General features: G+C 47.9%; 4 protein-coding genes across 4 annotated transcripts; all 4 read right to left on the bottom strand.

The window, feature by feature from the left end:
• Window positions 1-3,759: 3,759 nt before the first annotated feature.
• On the bottom strand, window positions 3,760-3,984 carry HETIRDRAFT_422791 (uncharacterized protein; the record flags this gene model as incomplete). Its single annotated transcript, XM_009554144.1, has 2 exons — window positions 3,760-3,834; window positions 3,886-3,984. 2 exons carry the CDS (start codon window positions 3,982-3,984, stop codon window positions 3,760-3,762), a joined length of 174 nt encoding a protein of 57 aa, XP_009552439.1.
• Window positions 3,985-5,093: 1,109 nt separating this feature from the next.
• HETIRDRAFT_430572 (uncharacterized protein) lies at window positions 5,094-5,813 on the bottom strand (the record flags this gene model as incomplete). Its single annotated transcript, XM_009554143.1, has 1 exon — window positions 5,094-5,813. The coding sequence occupies one exon, from the start codon at window positions 5,811-5,813 to the stop codon at window positions 5,094-5,096; it is 720 nt and encodes a 239-aa protein (XP_009552438.1).
• A 5,275-nt stretch (window positions 5,814-11,088) lies between these two features.
• On the bottom strand, window positions 11,089-12,111 carry HETIRDRAFT_329954 (uncharacterized protein; the record flags this gene model as incomplete). Its single annotated transcript, XM_009554142.1, has 1 exon — window positions 11,089-12,111. The coding sequence occupies one exon, from the start codon at window positions 12,109-12,111 to the stop codon at window positions 11,089-11,091; it is 1,023 nt and encodes a 340-aa protein (XP_009552437.1).
• A 2,347-nt stretch (window positions 12,112-14,458) lies between these two features.
• HETIRDRAFT_430570 (uncharacterized protein) lies at window positions 14,459-15,748 on the bottom strand (the record flags this gene model as incomplete). Its single annotated transcript, XM_009554141.1, has 7 exons — window positions 14,459-14,602; window positions 14,801-15,005; window positions 15,210-15,306; window positions 15,358-15,374; window positions 15,429-15,468; window positions 15,494-15,527; window positions 15,590-15,748. The coding sequence occupies 7 exons, from the start codon at window positions 15,746-15,748 to the stop codon at window positions 14,459-14,461; spliced, it is 696 nt and encodes a 231-aa protein (XP_009552436.1).
• Window positions 15,749-16,650: the final 902 nt, after the last annotated feature.

Here is a 16,650-nt window from a genome sequence, read left to right as displayed (position 1 = left end):
CCCATAGAACTGTTAGACTGCCAGGCTACATCTGGAAAACCACCCCTTTGTATTAAGCTCTAATTAGTTTTATTTATGCATAATTAAGAACAATTAGGATTAGACATTTTTAGCTTACCCCCCTCTAAACCTGTTTAAATTAGACATAATTTTCCTAAATTAGGAATTATTAGGATTCATTATAACTTGAAATTTCAGAAAAATAATAATAAATCAAGCATCATAGTTCTCATAGCCTTCTTATAGAGTCATGTTTAATAGAGCACTAGTTAAATACCTAAACACAGAATATACCTTACTACAAACTTGCCTTTTGACAGAGTTGAACCAATAACCTCATGTATACAAGCACCCAGAACAAATGCTTTAAGCTACTAAGCCACAAGGTCTAATATATTATCTTGGTAATCAGAATAAGTAAACATAATATAGGCAATCTCAATATTTCTGATTTTATTCAACATTTATCTTTCCTCTGTCTTATAAATAAACAGGTCAATAAATACCTAAAAAGTTAGGTTTTTTAGGATTTAGTTTAAACACTAGCTAAGAAGATAAGAAACCAATGGAAAATAAATAATATACTTTATATAGGGTAAAAACAAATTATGGCATTTACATAATTTGGATCTAGAATATATAAAACTATGATTGAGTGTAATATTCAATAGGACTCTACTAGTATAGACAATACTACCTTAATTTGCAAATTTGATCAAAAACATGATTATGAATAATTAGCACGAAGGTGCTGTGGTAGGAAGACCACAACAAACAAAGAGAATAGACTGAAGAACCTCAGCCTACTCTATGGGCCTTTTATACTACTTTAGGAAATAGGGCGTGAGAATACCGTATATGTATCTGTAGGTATTCTCTAAGTCGTCTCTCTCAATAATGACTACTCTTGTGCTTCTCCGTTTGTCTCCTTCCGGCCAGGAAAGACTAGGAGCTCAATGCCCGGTATGTGAGTAGTTTGTAAGGCGGCATTCTATGCCCGTCGCAATATGGCTTGTGATACTTGACCAACGATAAGGTGATCCGTTGGGAGTGGATGACCAAGGTTACTATCTGTACCTTGTTGTACGCCTCCCCTTGTGAGGCCGCTTGATATTTGTGATGATCGTGTCGGAATAGACCGCCGTTAAGGCTCGACAGAACGTGATCATAACAGTGATCTTAATATGCTTAGTGCACATATTTTCTATATGGCAGGCAAATATATCATTCTAGCACCACATACCAACATGACTGTCTTTTCCACAGCCTAATAGCTAAAGGAAAACACCAAGTTTGAGCATCTTCTGTATAACAAGGCAATGAACAATATAAATAGTGCTAAAAATTGTACTATCAATAGTGATGATGATTGTGTGCTACACAAGATAGTATTGACCACTGTACTCATAGACAAGGTCTGCAAGGCTGTATGTAGCACATCCCTAAGCCTAACCCACACATTGTGTCCTATAATAACCAGTAGCAGGCATTAGCTAACAATGACAACTTTAATAATCTTGTGTGTAAGGCCAAGGTACCAAGGTCTTCATAGCCTCTTGTGGCAGCTGCCAAGCTGCCACCAAAGTGGCTAGGGGCATCAATGCACATTTCTCTCTTTCTATGTCCCTTTTAAAGGCAGCTAGAAAGTTAGCAAAAGAGCTACAAGATAATAGTGCAGGCATATATGAAGGAGAGTAATATGCTGAAACAGTATAGAATGTGCCACATCTTTACCTTCTCACTGATAGAGTAGTAGTACTTACTATTTCCTACTGCTAATTAAAGACTTCTTAGTATAGAATTAGTGCTAATATCATGAAATTAGAAACTAATCCAATGCTCACAATATGTTGCTCACAATTAGGAAATTAGATACTTTTAGATGCTATTAACACTTTTAAATACTTTTAGACACTATTAGATATAATCCAGAGCTAATACAAGGGGGTGGTTTTTCAGATGTCTACAGTGGCACTATTATAACCCACCACACTTTCTATACTCCAAACATGGGCACACTTCTGCCAAGCTTTGTAGCTTGGCATACTCAAGGCAGTAGGGCTTAGTAGTCATACAGGAGCTGTATAATATATCTAAGGCATCTATAATGCCTATGACACCTGCTAGTACACCATGAATTCATATTCACATTTGAATTGGGTATAGTGAGTGACCTATCTACAACATTATTGAGTGGTGCTTAAACACTGTCTGGGCATAGGTAAGCCTGTGGCCATATGCTGACCCAGATAGAGCTCTTTTCTAGGTAGCATAAGGAAATGTCTACTAAGTATAAATAGGATATAAGTTATAGATTCCTTATAGTCATATACTTGTAGCTTAATACAAATATGTCTACCTTACTGGCCTTTTGCATGTTAACCTCAACTGTTCTTCTTGTAATATATAGACTACTTTTTCTCAATCTTCAATAAGTATTTTAGCTTTTGATAAGTCACTCTTCTTAAATTTGTCTTATGGAGTTCACTTAAGACACTGAGGGATTTTAATGCTGTAAAGTGAGGAAAAGACAGAAAAAAACAGAAAAAAATAACAAAAAATAAATAAGCTACAAAAGGAAATCTATGTATTTCCTAATATATACAGATTTACCTTCACCTTGATGGGCCTTCTCTATAATCATTCAAGGATATTTTATATGTTTTTCTAGTGATATAGAGACCTGGGCAGGCTGGTTATTATGATATGGATGAGCAGACCAATTTTCTGACATTGATGCAATATGAAGAAGTGATAAAGAGAGAGAGATTTGGTAAAATCTCACTGTGTTAAGAGTAGGATGGATATATGGGCAAACAGAGTCACCATGATCTTATTTGATGCAAACAGTAGTATAGTGTTCAAGTTGGTTCCAGCCTTGTTGCCTGTATCCTACATTTACTATCACTAGAGTAATGTTGAGAGATTGCAGAGTCATTATAATAGAAAAAATCCTGAGACCTCATTTGTTTGTCTTTTTCTTTGATTTTTGTATAGGTAGTTGCTATATAACTCCCTATATCATATTTCACTGTCAATGAGACAAACAGAGAAGGGGTGCTGTTGCCGGAGCCTTTGCACTGAGGTGTATGGTTTTCACTAGTGTTTGGAAACCTTGGCTGTGCCGCGCGGCATATGCCGCTAGGAGCCAAGCACGTGAGTTCAAACTCCGGACAAGCACGGCGATGTTAGACGGCGAGCGCACGCCATGCCGCCGCACAGCGGAGATTGAATTTCCGCATGTATCTTCCACCGGTTTTACCCCTTGACAAAAGTGTCCTCATTTTTCAGTGATTTGTTTTGACAAGGCTTAGTCAAAAGTGTACTATACATGTAAACGGACTGAATTGATACACTGGCACTTTCTCCTACTCAAAATGAGGCCTTTGGTGTTCCTCGGAAAGATCTCGGATGGCGCCTGCACACGCCATGCCTGCATTTTGACCACATTTCGACTCGTATCTCACCATGTGCTCCTTGAACAATGACATGGTTTGAGAGCCAGAACGTTCTTTAATTTTCCTTATTTGAGAAATAAACCCGAAAGAAACACGTTAAGGACTGCACACCCCAAATCAGATTTACGAACACTGGTGTGTTTCCAAACACCACTCCAGTGATAGTATCAGTTTCAATACACCTCATTGGAGAGTCAGCTAATCAACAACTTTGATCACACGCAAAAACATGGCGACAAGAGACTGAATTGACAGTGCGCGAGGGAAAGATTGAATAACATGGTGAAGCATCAGAAATATTCTAGCCACGGATAAGAGAGGCCCGAGTCTTCGTGAGCGAATCGGTAATTCCTAAAAAAGTCTCAGCCAGTTGAATCTACCCGGCAATTTGTCAGCAAATGGACATAGACGGGAAAATGAAGCATACTGTATCTAGAGCATCCATGTAGGAGCAAGGAATGGCCTTTGCTGAAGACATCTGGTCCTGCGGAGTGTCTTTATACACTTCCTGAGCAATCTGAACCATGCAACGTAGGCTATAGGAGCTTTGATCTTGTCCAAAAGATACGGCATGGAAAGATAAGGGTTTCCTTAATAGATGTGGGTGAGGCCTTTAGATCTAAAGAGGCGGTTGTTAAGCCGGCTAGGCTTAGTCGAGTGCACGTGATGCACTAAGAGGGGTTCCCTGGGCTGAAGCTGATAGTGACGGCCCACCGAATGAAGACGACTGCTCGTCGTTGGGCTTGTTCCAAGAAGGGCTGGTCTGTATTGATCTTCTCCTTGAAGAGTCAAAGGAGATGCTGGTTGATCACGTGACGATGTTCGTCTGGTACGAACAAGTCTTCTCCGATGCAACAGATGACTTCGGATGGGTCCCAACGGATGACTCGATAGGCAGCGAGTCCTTGATACGTTGCAGGCGGTAGAGGGTGGTAAGAGCTGTGAGACGAGTCCAGTGCTTCGTCAGACTGAGTATGGTTCTTTAGATCTGACAGAGATCGCGAAGCGTGAGCTGGGAAGGCAGCCAGACGCTGGGCGCAGTGCTGAGATCAAGATGTATACAAAGTGAACGAGCTGAGGCTTCTGAGAAGCTCAGCTCCCCTATATATAGTACAGGACTATTTAGGGCGGGACGGACATATGGTCCGTGCTTCGAAACACTAAGTACTATCAACGATCGACATCAGTAAGCCGCAGTCATCGTTCGTGCTCCGCGGCTCACGAATGTAGCCATGTATAGTAAGTAAATCAAATTTCTGTCCGCATCAATCAGAAGTAAGGAACTGATCGTGATCTAATCAGTAAGCATAATAGAAGAGGAACCGATCACGATCGTCATCAGTCATCAGAACAAAAGAAGAAGCATAGTATCGTAAGCGTTCATGCATTAGCATGTGAATGGTAATCAATCCGAAGCAGAAGACGAAAGCGTTCATGCGTTAGCATGTGAATGGTAAACAGTCTGAGTCCGAGTCATGTGCGTAGCTCATGACCATGTCCTGAGTCACGTGCCTAGACGTGTGTCAAGTCACGGTCCTAGTCTTTAACAGTTCAAGTCCGGGGAAACGCCTGACCTTCCCGTTTGTCCACGTGCCAAGCACGTGTTAGGACGCGGTCCTAACACTACCCCCCCTTTTACACTCGTCGTTGGCTCATGACGGCATCAGGATCGCGGATGGGGAGAGCCATGAAAGTGCGGGGATCCATGACGGGGGTATGACGTGTCGGATGTCCTTCCCAGCGGGCGTCATCGATCATCCTGTCCCGAATGTGCCAATAATACCTATAATTCTCCGCCACATGCTCTAGCTGCGTCGAGAGGAGTTCAACTACCTCGCCGTACGCTTCGTAGTCCCGTATGAAGTTCCGGGCAGTGAGGTCAGTGCGGCGACGAATGCGTGTGATGGGACAATTTGCGATGAGGTGTCCCGGTCGGTTGCACTCCCAGCAGAGTCGTGTGTCGGTGGCAGGTGGCGATAGAACAAGAGGAGGGGGAGAGGGTGAAGGGTCGCGGAGAGGGGGCCAGGTTCGTTCAGCAGCGCGGACGCCATCCAGTGGCCAGCCGTTGATCGTTCGTGGCGGTGACACGGGCGTCGAATGATGGACCTCGTGTTCCCTGGCTGCCTGTTCCGGATTGTATGGTGGGCTGCTGGGTCGAGAGATGGGTCGACCTGCGTCGTCGAAGACAGGGATAGGAGGGAGCCGGTTTCCGGGGAATGGGTCGGCGTAGGGGTAAGGAAGGGCGTTGTGGATGTCGGTCATGGGGAGATGGGAGAAGGGTTCTGGCACCGGGAGAGCAAGAGGGGACAGGTGGCGGGTGCCATTGAGGAGAGGGAGGAGTGCAGAGGAAGACATATCCAAGTAGAGGAAAGGTTTGGTGGGGAAGCTGGAGAGAGGTTTGGGTCTCGACAAACGTTCCTTTATAGATTCCTTTCCTTCTTGTTTGAGCGAGTAAAGACGGTGGTGCGGTCGAATCTTGAATAGGCGTAGCGACAGTGGTCCTGGCGAGGAGTGTATATTGGGCAGTGTTTGATGTGGTGGCTCCTGCTCGGATCACCGTCGTTTGTTCGGCCATGCCAAACCGCGATTCGTCTGTCTTTGCAGCTCCTGGTATGCCTGGGTGCGCCAATTTGCGCTGTCTGAGGGTTTGCGCTGTGGCTTCGTCCAAGACCGTTCCGAGTAGGTCTTGCTTGGGGAAGTGTCCGTGGTTGCCTTCTGACTCCTGCCGCGTGGGTCCGATCGTTCCCGATTTAGGTTGTTCGATCGTTCGCTTGTAGCGGAAGTCCTTGAGGATCCTCGATCAAGTTCCTTCCTTCGCGCTTCTGGGTGGTCGGCTGATTCTGTCCTTCTCGACTGCGGAGTTGCTGATGGCTTCGCGAACTGCGCCATCCGTGCTTCGAGGAGTTTCTTGATCTGGGGAACCGTTGCTCCGGTAGCTAGAAGCTTCTTCCAGACGGGATGTTTTCGGAGTTCTTCTTTGAGCTTGGCGTCCTTCTTGTCGTGTTCTGCCGCTATTGCTAGAATTCCCAATGTCTTGAACTTCATCGAGTAAAACGTTTCCGGGATTGGGAGGTCTTGGACTTTCCTCCGGCTGCGGGCATCGTTTACTTCTTTTAGCTGGGCGGTTGCGACTTCTTTGATCTTGGCTGGAGTGGTTCCCTTGTCGAGGTATGATTGTCCGATACGGCGACCTTCGAGTTTGTACTCGTCGTCCTTGAACTGTCGATTCAGCTCTCGTGCTTCTTGCTGAAATTGTCGGATGCTGTATCCTTCGCCCAGAAGTCTTCTTCCTGATGAAGAGTTTAATAACCCTATCGTGATTCAATCTTCTTCTTCTTGATCTTCTCGATCTTGTAGGATTTGGCGAACGTCCTTCCCTGTGGCGAGCAGCTTCCTTCCGCTAGGAGTTTTTTCGAGTTGTTTCCTGACCTGATCTTCCTCGGCTTCTCGATTATCTTCCAGGTCGGCCTGCAATACTCGGATCGATGCTTCCCTTCCTTTGGGCGCGGAGGGGTGCCGTTTATAGAACTCCGCGACGGCTTCCTTGGCATTGGTGACGTTTGCCGCTGCTTCCCAAGAGTTATCCGATTCGGGATAACCCTTCCATTTGATCAGGTACTGGAGGGTCTTCCATCTCCCGAAGCGTTGTGCTCCGATGATCTTCTCGACTTCGAATTCTTCTTGCCCCGCTATTAGGTCTGGTGCCGGTTTGGGGTAGTTGGGTCCATGTGTCGCGTTCTCCTTGTAGGGCGTAAGTCGACTAGCATGGAAGACGTCGTGAATGCGCTGCCAGCTGTTCGGCAGCTTCAGCTTGAAATTGACTGTTCCGATAGTGTCGATGATCTCAAACGGCCCAAATCGTTTGGGTCTTAGCTTCTCCGATGGGTGGTCTGTGTGGATGTGCTTCCCATCTAACCATACTTGGTCTCCTTTCTTGAAAGGCGGTAACTCCATTCCAAAACGGTCGTGCTGTATCCTCATGGCTTCGGCTGCGATTTCGAGGCTGGCTTGTGCTTCCTTCCTAGCACGTTGCAGAGTTTCGAGTCGCACGTCGGCGGTGGGGACGTTCGTGTTTCCTATAATCGCTGGGTACGCCCTTGGTTGGTATCCGTGTAGAAGTTCGAATGGTGACTTCTTCGTGGCTGAGTGCTGGTGTACGTTGTGGGCATATTCCGCGTAGGGAATGAGGTCGGCCCAATCGTCCTGTGAGGAGCTGCAAAATGCCCTGAGGTATTGCTCCAGTTCTTGGTTCATTCTCTCCGTGGCGCCATCTGTCTGTGGATGATATGCTGTGCTGAGCGCCGACTTGATTCCTAGTTCTTTGAGTAGTGCTTGTGCCACTTTTGACGCGAATTGTGTTCCTCTGTCCGAGATGATCTTGTCGGGTAGTCCGTACCTTCTCCAGGTGTGATCCAATAATAATTGGGCCGTCCCGTCTGAGTCGATGTTCTTTAGACACGGTGTGATGACGGCCGTCTTTGTGAATCTGTCTGTTACCACGTGGAGTGAGTCAAATCCGTTTGACAGGGGAAGGTCCGTGATGAAATCCATGGTAATCGTTCCAAACGGTCGGTCTGGAATCTCCGTTGGCTGGAGAGGAACCATTGTTGGATGCGTGTCGTTCTTGGTAGATTGGCAGGTTGCACATCCTTCCACGTATTGGTGGATTGTGTTCGATATTCCGGGCCAGGTGAATTCTTGCCCTACCGCTGCTAGTGTTCCTCTTTGTCCTGGATGTCCTGCGGCTAGATTGTCGTGGTTCAACTGGATGATGTCCCTGCGTAGTTGTTCGTCCTGAGGAACGTAGATTTTTCCTCTGTGTAGGACGAGTCCATCTTCTTCGTTCCATTCCTGTAGGCCTTTCTTCATGCTTCTTGGGCCTAGCTCCTGGATCTTGGCTAAGGTTTCGAGTAGCCACTTGTCCTTCTGGTTTGCTGCTATGATTCGATTCTTGAGGTCTTCGTCAATAATCGTGACGCCTCCTCGTCCTGTGGCTCTGATGTGCCATATCTCGTGGGGGTTCAGTTCGTCCTCTGTGGTGATTGCGTTGACGTCTGCGAAAGGTCTTCGGCTCTTTTCCGGTGTTTGATCGAAAAGCTTGGGTTCCAAGAGCGTTTCGCCTGAATTGTCAAATTCCACCCCCTCTTTATGGTCTGGACGCCGTGACAGACCGTCGGATTTATTGGTCGTCCCCGCCTTGTGCGTTAACTTGTAATCGAAACGCGAGAGGAATAGCGACCATCGTGCTTGCCGACGGTTCAACTTTTGACTTGATCGGAACCATTCGAGGTTCTTGTGGTCCGTCCAGACGTCTACCGGGGTCTCAGCGCCCTCCAAGTAATGTCGCCAAGCTTCAAAGCTCGAACGACCGCTAGCAACTCTTTGTCGTAGATCGGATAGTTGCGTTCTGTGGGTGAGAGCGATTTGGAAATGTATGCGCACGGGTGCCATTTCCCATCGGAGGCGACTTGGGATAGTACTGCTCCAGTAGCGAAGTCGGATGCATCGCATTCGATGCGGAATGGGTTCCTGGTTTCCGGCATGACGAGTACTGGAGACGAGATGAATATCTTCTTGAGTGCTTGGAATGCCTCCTCGCATGCTGTCGTCCAGTCCCAGCTGCGCTCCTTCTGTGTCAACTCAAATAGCGGCCTAGCTATTTTCGAGTAATCCTTGATGAATCTGCGATAGAAGTTGCAGAATCCCAAAAACGATTGGACCTCCTTGACTTTGGTCGGTGTGGGCCAGTCCATGATGCCGGCCACCTTGATTGGGTCCATTTCCAGATGTCCATGAGAGATGACGTACCCGAGATAGTCAATTTTCGTTTTGTGAAAATGACATTTTGAGGGTTGCAGGTACAAGTCGTTATCCTGCAATATCTGTAAAACCTGTTTCATCGTCTTGATGTGTTCGTCCATAGTCTTTGAGAACACCAAGATGTCGTCCATGTAGATGGCCACTCGTCCTGCGTAGATGAGGTCCTTGAAAAGCGAGTTCATCATGGTTTGGAACGTCGCCGGTGAGTTGGTGAGGCCAAAGTACATGACCAGTGGTTCGTACATCCCTAGATTCGTTACGAACGCTGCCTTGTGGACATCCTTTTCGTCGATGAGGATGTTGTTGTATCCGGTGTCGATGTCCACCAGCGAGAAGTACTCCGCCTCTGTCAAGAGATCCAGTAGCTCTTGAATGATCGGGAGAGGGTACTTGTTCTTGATCGTTATTTCGTTAAGCTTCCGGTAGTCCATTACCGGCCGTAGCTTTCCATTTTTCTTCTTGATAAAGAAGAACGGGGATGCCATGTGCGGCTTGGATTCCCTGATGAATCCCTTCTTGAGACTTTCGTCGATGAACTTCTTGAGTTCCTCTTGCTCCATGGGACTGAGGCTATAAAGTTTCGGCCTGAGCGAGTGTTCCATGCCGTCCTTGAGTTCGATCTTGTGATCCCATGGTCGTTTGGGAGGTAGTTTCCCAGGTTTTCGTCCTTCGAAAACCTTCCTGTAACTCCAGTATTCCTTGGGTACGATTTCCTCGAAGGATAATTCGGGTTTTCCTTTCGAGGCCTCTTCTGCCAATTTCTGTGAATTGGTGTGCTTCGTTTGCTTGCCTATCGTTGCCTTGGCAGGCTCCGCCTTGCGTGCCGGTGTATTGGCGACGGAGGTCTCCACGCGATGGATGTCGTATCCTTCCTCGCGGTCGTTGTATAACTCCAGGGCTTCTAGTTGCCCTATCTCCAGATACCTGACGAGGTATACTCCATCTTCGTCTAGGTCCGTGGAAGGTAGAGCCGATAGCGGTCCACCACCTTCCTGAGTCTCCTCTTCTGCCCACGTCGGTGCCGCGTAATTTCTGGCTTGGGTCCTGAGGTAGTACTCCCTTCTCGTGCCTTTGGGTTGCGACCCCCGGATTTTAGGCATTATCCGCGGATGTGGTACTGTAGTGTTTCCCACTTTCCGACCTAGCTGTCCTTTTCCTGGCTTCTGTAATGGGATTGAGTAGTCGCACTCTCGTGGTACTGTCGCCATGCGCCGTATCCCTGGTTTTTGACGTCCTGGTTTTCTAAAGGCCCTCTTCGCCTTGACTGGTCCTCCTATGATGTCGCATGTCGGTGGGCACCTAGTGAAGTGTAGTCCATACGCGTGCCAGTCGACTTCCGGGTTGTGTTCCAATAACCAGTCGGTTCCTAGAATGACGTCCTCTTTTCCAATTTCGGCGATGTAGAATCTTGCCGACTCGATATGTGCTCCCCCTTGTTCGCCTAGAACTCGTAGTTTGAGTTCTGCGAACCTCGTGATCGGTCCTCCTTTGAATTCCGTGTTTTGGACCGTATTGACTGGAATGGGGTGGGGAGTCCTCCTCGTAGTGATTCCATGCTTCTCCACAAAGTTGGGATGCATGAATATTCCTGTTGCTCCGCTGTCGACCAGAGCCTGTGTAGCAGCCTTTCGATTCTTGCCTATGAGTTCCGTCTCGATCTGAAGTGATGGTGCACCACGAGTTTTCATTTTGAAGAGATATAACGTGTCTGGATGTCCATGCTCTTGGTCAGCATTGTCACTGGCCAGAGGAGCGTACCGGTTTCCTGCAAGAATCCTACTCTTCACACCCGCTGCCGGTGGAAGAGACTTTAAAAACCCTTTTTGTTGACTTGGAGGTTGGCGATTTCGCCTCGTTCGATTCCCATTCGTCTGTCGGGTTCCGCTCTGGGTCTGCGTTCGTCCCGATATTCTTCTTCCTCCTCTTCATCCGCTTCCATGGCCCTCATAGTGCGAGGCCTTGGAATGAACCTTCCTCTTGACGGAGGTGGGAATCTTCTTTTGGGTCGAGAGGGACATCCACGCGCCATGTGCCCGGTCTTCTTGCAATAGAAGCACTTTCCTTCTTTGTAGAGCCGGTTCCTTTCTTCCGGCGTAAGCTTCTTGAAGCGGATGGCGTCGACCTCCAATTCGGCTGCGTCTACGTCCATAGGGGCGTATTGGGATTCTCGTTCATGACGAGGGGTTGGGGCGAAGTTCGAATAGTAGTTGGTCGGGGTGAAAACTTGGTACTTCCCCTGCCGAAGGTCTCGTGCGCGCATTTCTTCTATGCGCATCGTCTCGTGTCGTTTGGCCTTGGCTACTAGTTCGTCCCATGTTGCCTGTGCTGCTGGGTCTTGATAAATTCCTCGGGCCAACTCCCATTTGAGGCCCCGTAGGAAATGCGTCTTCTTGGTCTCGAGATCAACCCCTGCTAGTTCGGCGATTTGCTCGAACAACTGGAGGTACGTGTTAAAGGACTCCTTTCCTTGGTTGATCCTAGCCAGCTTGTCTCTGGCATCTGCTGTCTTGTCGAATTCCTCGAAGTCCGTCGAGATCTTTTGGCGGACTGAGGTCATGTCGGTAGCGGGTTTCCACGTGTAGTGGTTCCAATCATCGTTCGTGTTCCTGGCCTTGGTGAAGTTCCTCGCCCATATCCCTGCTGATCCTCCTTTCATGTAGGACAAAGCGTACGCGATCTTTGTAAACTCGTCCGGGAAGTCGTGTTTTCTGGCGAGGATCATCAGGTCGATTTCGTGGAGGAACTGCTCCGTTCGTTTTCGGTTTCCGTCGAAGGGAGTGGGTTTGGCCATAGCCGGTCCCTTGGACTCAGGATTTCTAGGATTTGTCGACATCTCACTGGATGGGGGCTGGTGATCGTCAGGAGGCTCTCCACTTGTATCTGGTTCTTGAGTATGCTCTTCCCGGGTGCTTTCGTCCGGTGAAGGGGTTCGGATACTTGTTTGGGGAGAGGTTTCTTGTATCGGGGATGTAGTGGGCGTGTTTCTTCGAGAGAGTCGACTTCCACTGGCTGTTTCCCTGGGTACGTTATAAACGTGTGGTCTCGGTGAGTTATGATTCCGATGTGGCGGTGATTTAGGCTTGATTCTTCTGAGCTCGGCTGTGACGATTGCGAGCTTAGTGGTCTGTAGTTCGGGTGCGGCGTGGATTTCCTTCTCGAAGAAGGGTCTCTTGTAGAATTCTTCTTTCCCGACTCCTGTGTAGAATCCGGTGAGGATTCCTCCGATGTAGAAGTGTCTGTTCTCTTCGTCACAATAAACGGTGTCTGGGTCGACGTCCTCGGGTAGGTGGTCGAAGATGTAGATCGGGTTATTGTGGTACGGGGGTGGGTATCCTTTTGGGATTGTTGGCTCAATGGTTTATTCTGTGAAGAAGAAGGGGATCTCGTGTCTTCTTCCGGCTCGGAGTCCTTCTTGGAGTGTGGGTTCTCTGCGGATGATTTCGTTAATCCCGTTGTTGATCTGGTCCAGGAGTGTGAGGATCTCGTCAAAGGTTTGTCCAGCGACGACGGTTCGGAAATGATAAGTTTTGTGGGCGAACTCTCCTCGTCGGATAACTGATACGGTGCCGATGATTTCGGTTCGGTGGGGTGAGTATCCAGTAGGATCCAGCGCGTCCTAGTTCGGGATGGTGTAGGTCCAGAAGATGAAGATTGTGTAGTCGCTCCTTTGGTGACTGTTCTCAAGTAGTTCCTGTCTGATTCCTCCTGAATCAACGTCCTGGGTGATGCGCTTTCGAAGGGATGCGATGTGTTCTGCTGGGAAGTTGCTTGGCCTTCCGTCGTCGATGTCAACGGTATTCCTGGTGTGAATAAAGTTGAGTCCTGGATCTCCAACTGTGGAGACTGGTGTCCTGGGTTCGTTGGTGAAGCAAAGCCCCAGAAAGGGGAATCCGATTCTTCCGATGAAGAAGTAATCTTGTGTGTGCTGTAGCCGATATGAGGCTACTCCTGCGTATACTCGTCCGATTGCCGAGTATCTGATGTGGGTGCTGGTCTCTGTTAACCTAGGCGTTCCTTCGTGGGGTGCTTGGTTAATCCTGGTGGCTAAGATGTTGCTGCGGTTTCTTTCTTCTAGCAGTTGGTGTGCGGCTGCTGCTAGTGACTGTAGTCGGTGCTGGTCCAGAGTGTTTCTTCAGGGCAGGGAAGAGAGAGCTCGTTCAAGTGTTAAGCCGGCTAGGCTTAGTCGAGTGCACGTGATGCACTAAGAGGGGTTCCCTGGGCTGAAGCTGATAGTGACGGCCCACCGAATGAAGACGACTGCTCGTCGTTGGGCTTGTTCCAAGAAGGGCTGGTCTGTATTGATCTTCTCCTTGAAGAGTCAAAGGAGATGCTGGTTGATCACGTGACGATGTTCGTCTGGTACGAACAAGTCTTCTCCGATGCAACAGATGACTTCGGATGGGTCCCAACGGATGACTCGATAGGCAGCGAGTCCTTGATACGTTGCAGGCGGTAGAGGGTGGTAAGAGCTGTGAGACGAGTCCAGTGCTTCGTCAGACTGAGTATGGTTCTTTAGATCTGACAGAGATCGCGAAGCGTGAGCTGGGAAGGCAGCCAGACGCTGGGCGCAGTGCTGAGATCAAGATGTATACAAAGTGAACGAGCTGAGGCTTCTGAGAAGCTCAGCTCCCCTATATATAGTACAGGACTATTTAGGGCGGGACGGACATATGGTCCGTGCTTCGAAACACTAAGTACTATCAACGATCGACATCAGTAAGCCGCAGTCATCGTTCGTGCTCCGCGGCTCACGAATGTAGCCATGTATAGTAAGTAAATCAAATTTCTGTCCGCATCAATCAGAAGTAAGGAACTGATCGTGATCTAATCAGTAAGCATAATAGAAGAGGAACCGATCACGATCGTCATCAGTCATCAGAACAAAAGAAGAAGCATAGTATCGTAAGCGTTCATGCATTAGCATGTGAATGGTAATCAATCCGAAGCAGAAGACGAAAGCGTTCATGCGTTAGCATGTGAATGGTAAACAGTCTGAGTCCGAGTCATGTGCGTAGCTCATGACCATGTCCTGAGTCACGTGCCTAGACGTGTGTCAAGTCACGGTCCTAGTCTTTAATAGTTCAAGTCCGGGGAAACGCCTGACCTTCCCGTTTGTCCACGTGCCAAGCATGTGTTAGGACGCGGTCCTAACAGCGGTGTATCGTACTGGAGTATTAGGCTTACCCTAATGTGACTGCCTTCCGGCAAATATCGTAAACTGTCGCGTCGCTGACCTGAGCTTCGCCATCGCTCAAGAAAACCAACACGGGAGCCCTACGCACAATTTCAGTGACAAGGGTTCCAGAGCTGACAATTTCACCAAGCTTTCAGGACTGAAAGAAGACTGCATTGCCTTTTGAGCATCTTTCAACGCAGCCTCAAAGTTGGTGTATGAACACTCTTCTTGTGTGAGTATAAGGTTGAGAAGTTGGTCAGGCGTGCTGGAGAAGTCATTTACGACTCAAGTCTGATTGTGAAGATCAATACACGGAATCTGTCAACGGCACTCTTCGAATGCTTACTCGTGATGATGTGCTAAAGGTAACCACGGAGTACACATCACGCCGAGCGCCATTCGCAGACTGAACAACAGCTTGGCGCGCAGACCAGAAACCATACAGAGCGGAGAGAACAGCACCGTATCTGTTATTGGCTTTCTGAGAGATCAATTGGTACGACGGAGTGTTGGACAAGGGCCGGCAATCTGGCTGCGTCATAGACCACGAACTTTGAAGGAAGTAGAATTGGCAAATGAATCATCCCTTCTGAGTCAATTATGAGGTTTACCTGTCAATCACGAAGATGCTGGGAATGTGAAGGGTTAACGATTGCGCATCTGCCGAGATTGTTCGAAAGACATACACATGGAAAGACTGCCGCAACACTACTGGATTTGCGCAATTGAAAGAGTGCCCATCGTGCGAAACATACCCGAGTGCACTATCCGGAGCTGTGTCAAGGGACAGAGGTGCATGGAAGATCTCCTTAGTGCAGAAAGACTGTGATCCCGTGGTCGCATGTTCTGAGCCTGAAGAAATAACTTTATAATTTAAGTTAAATAAAATAGAGGTTTACGCACCTCCGCATATTGAATCACTTCAATTTTTTACCTGTTAGAAAAATTAAAGTGAAGAGGCTTTGGAGACTGACCATTTCGCGAATTCCGCTTGTTCTTCATGCGAGAAAGGGTCTGAGAAGTCTAGATAAGTACTGACATGGGACGGAAACTGACAAAGAGAATTCGGTACCCTTGAAGCCTATGAGTGATGCTAGTTAAATATTAGCTTGAACAATTTGAGACCTGGCCATACCAAGGCGTGCCCAGTATAGACGATGAGATATCCAATCTTTCTCGCGATCTGGGGATGGATGCATTCTCGCGGCAGTAATATGTTGTACTTCAGTGTCTCGGCAAGTCTCTCTCGCTGTGCTGCGACTGCAGAAGGTAGATTAATTACAGACCAAGACATGATTGAAATGATATACCAGAAATCAATGTGCGCGTGACGTCCCTGCGATGTACAAACCTACTGCTCGGTGAGTGTCACATGAATTTGAGGTGTCAGATACTTTGAAATCACCATATTGCACAGCATGGGAGCGCCATCATCGCCAGATCTGTTATGATCACGTTCTATCGGGCCTACACGGCGGTCTATTCCGATACGATCATCACAAATATCACGCGGCCTCACAGGTTGAGGCGTACGCCAAGGTACAGATATTAACCTTGGTCATCCACTCCCAATGGATCATCAATCATTGGTCGAGTATCACGGGCCTATTGTATTAGCGGGCATGGAACGCCGCCTTATAAATTACTCACACGCAGGGCATGAACCTCCTAGTCTCTCCTGGCCGGAAGGAGACCAACGGAGAAGCACAAGAGTAGTCGTTATTGAGAGAGACGACTTAGAGAATACCTACAGATACATATTCGGTATTCTCACGCCCTCCTTCCCAAAGTAGTATAAAAGGCCCATAGAATAGGCTGACGATCTTCAGTCTATTCTCTTCGTTCTGGTGCTGTCTTCCTACAGTACCCTTCGTTCCCCTGTATCTTCACATACAGGGACCTACGCTCGTACTGTCTTCCTACAGTACCCTTCATTGCTATACCGCAATACACTTCTGGCTCCTGTGCTACACGTACAGTCGAGACCACCGTTCCACACATCCTCCACGAGCGACCTAGGGAAGAACCTCCTACTCTTGGGGTTACCGACGAGCAGTCGTAACACTAGAATAGACTCTTCTGCCCCTACCTTGCTCGCACTAGCTTGCTGCCACACCCTCTCTCATAACCTTGCTCAGTGGGGATATAGACCCCCATTGAGAAAGCGTTACTGCACACACTCTGGAGCAAGACCTA

Source organism: Heterobasidion irregulare (assembly GCF_000320585.1).
Source record: "Heterobasidion irregulare TC 32-1 unplaced genomic scaffold scaffold_12, whole genome shotgun sequence".
Taxonomy (NCBI): domain Eukaryota; kingdom Fungi; phylum Basidiomycota; class Agaricomycetes; order Russulales; family Bondarzewiaceae; genus Heterobasidion; species Heterobasidion irregulare.
Note: the sequence above shows the minus strand (reverse complement) of the source record. Positions and strands in the feature narration are given on the sequence as shown.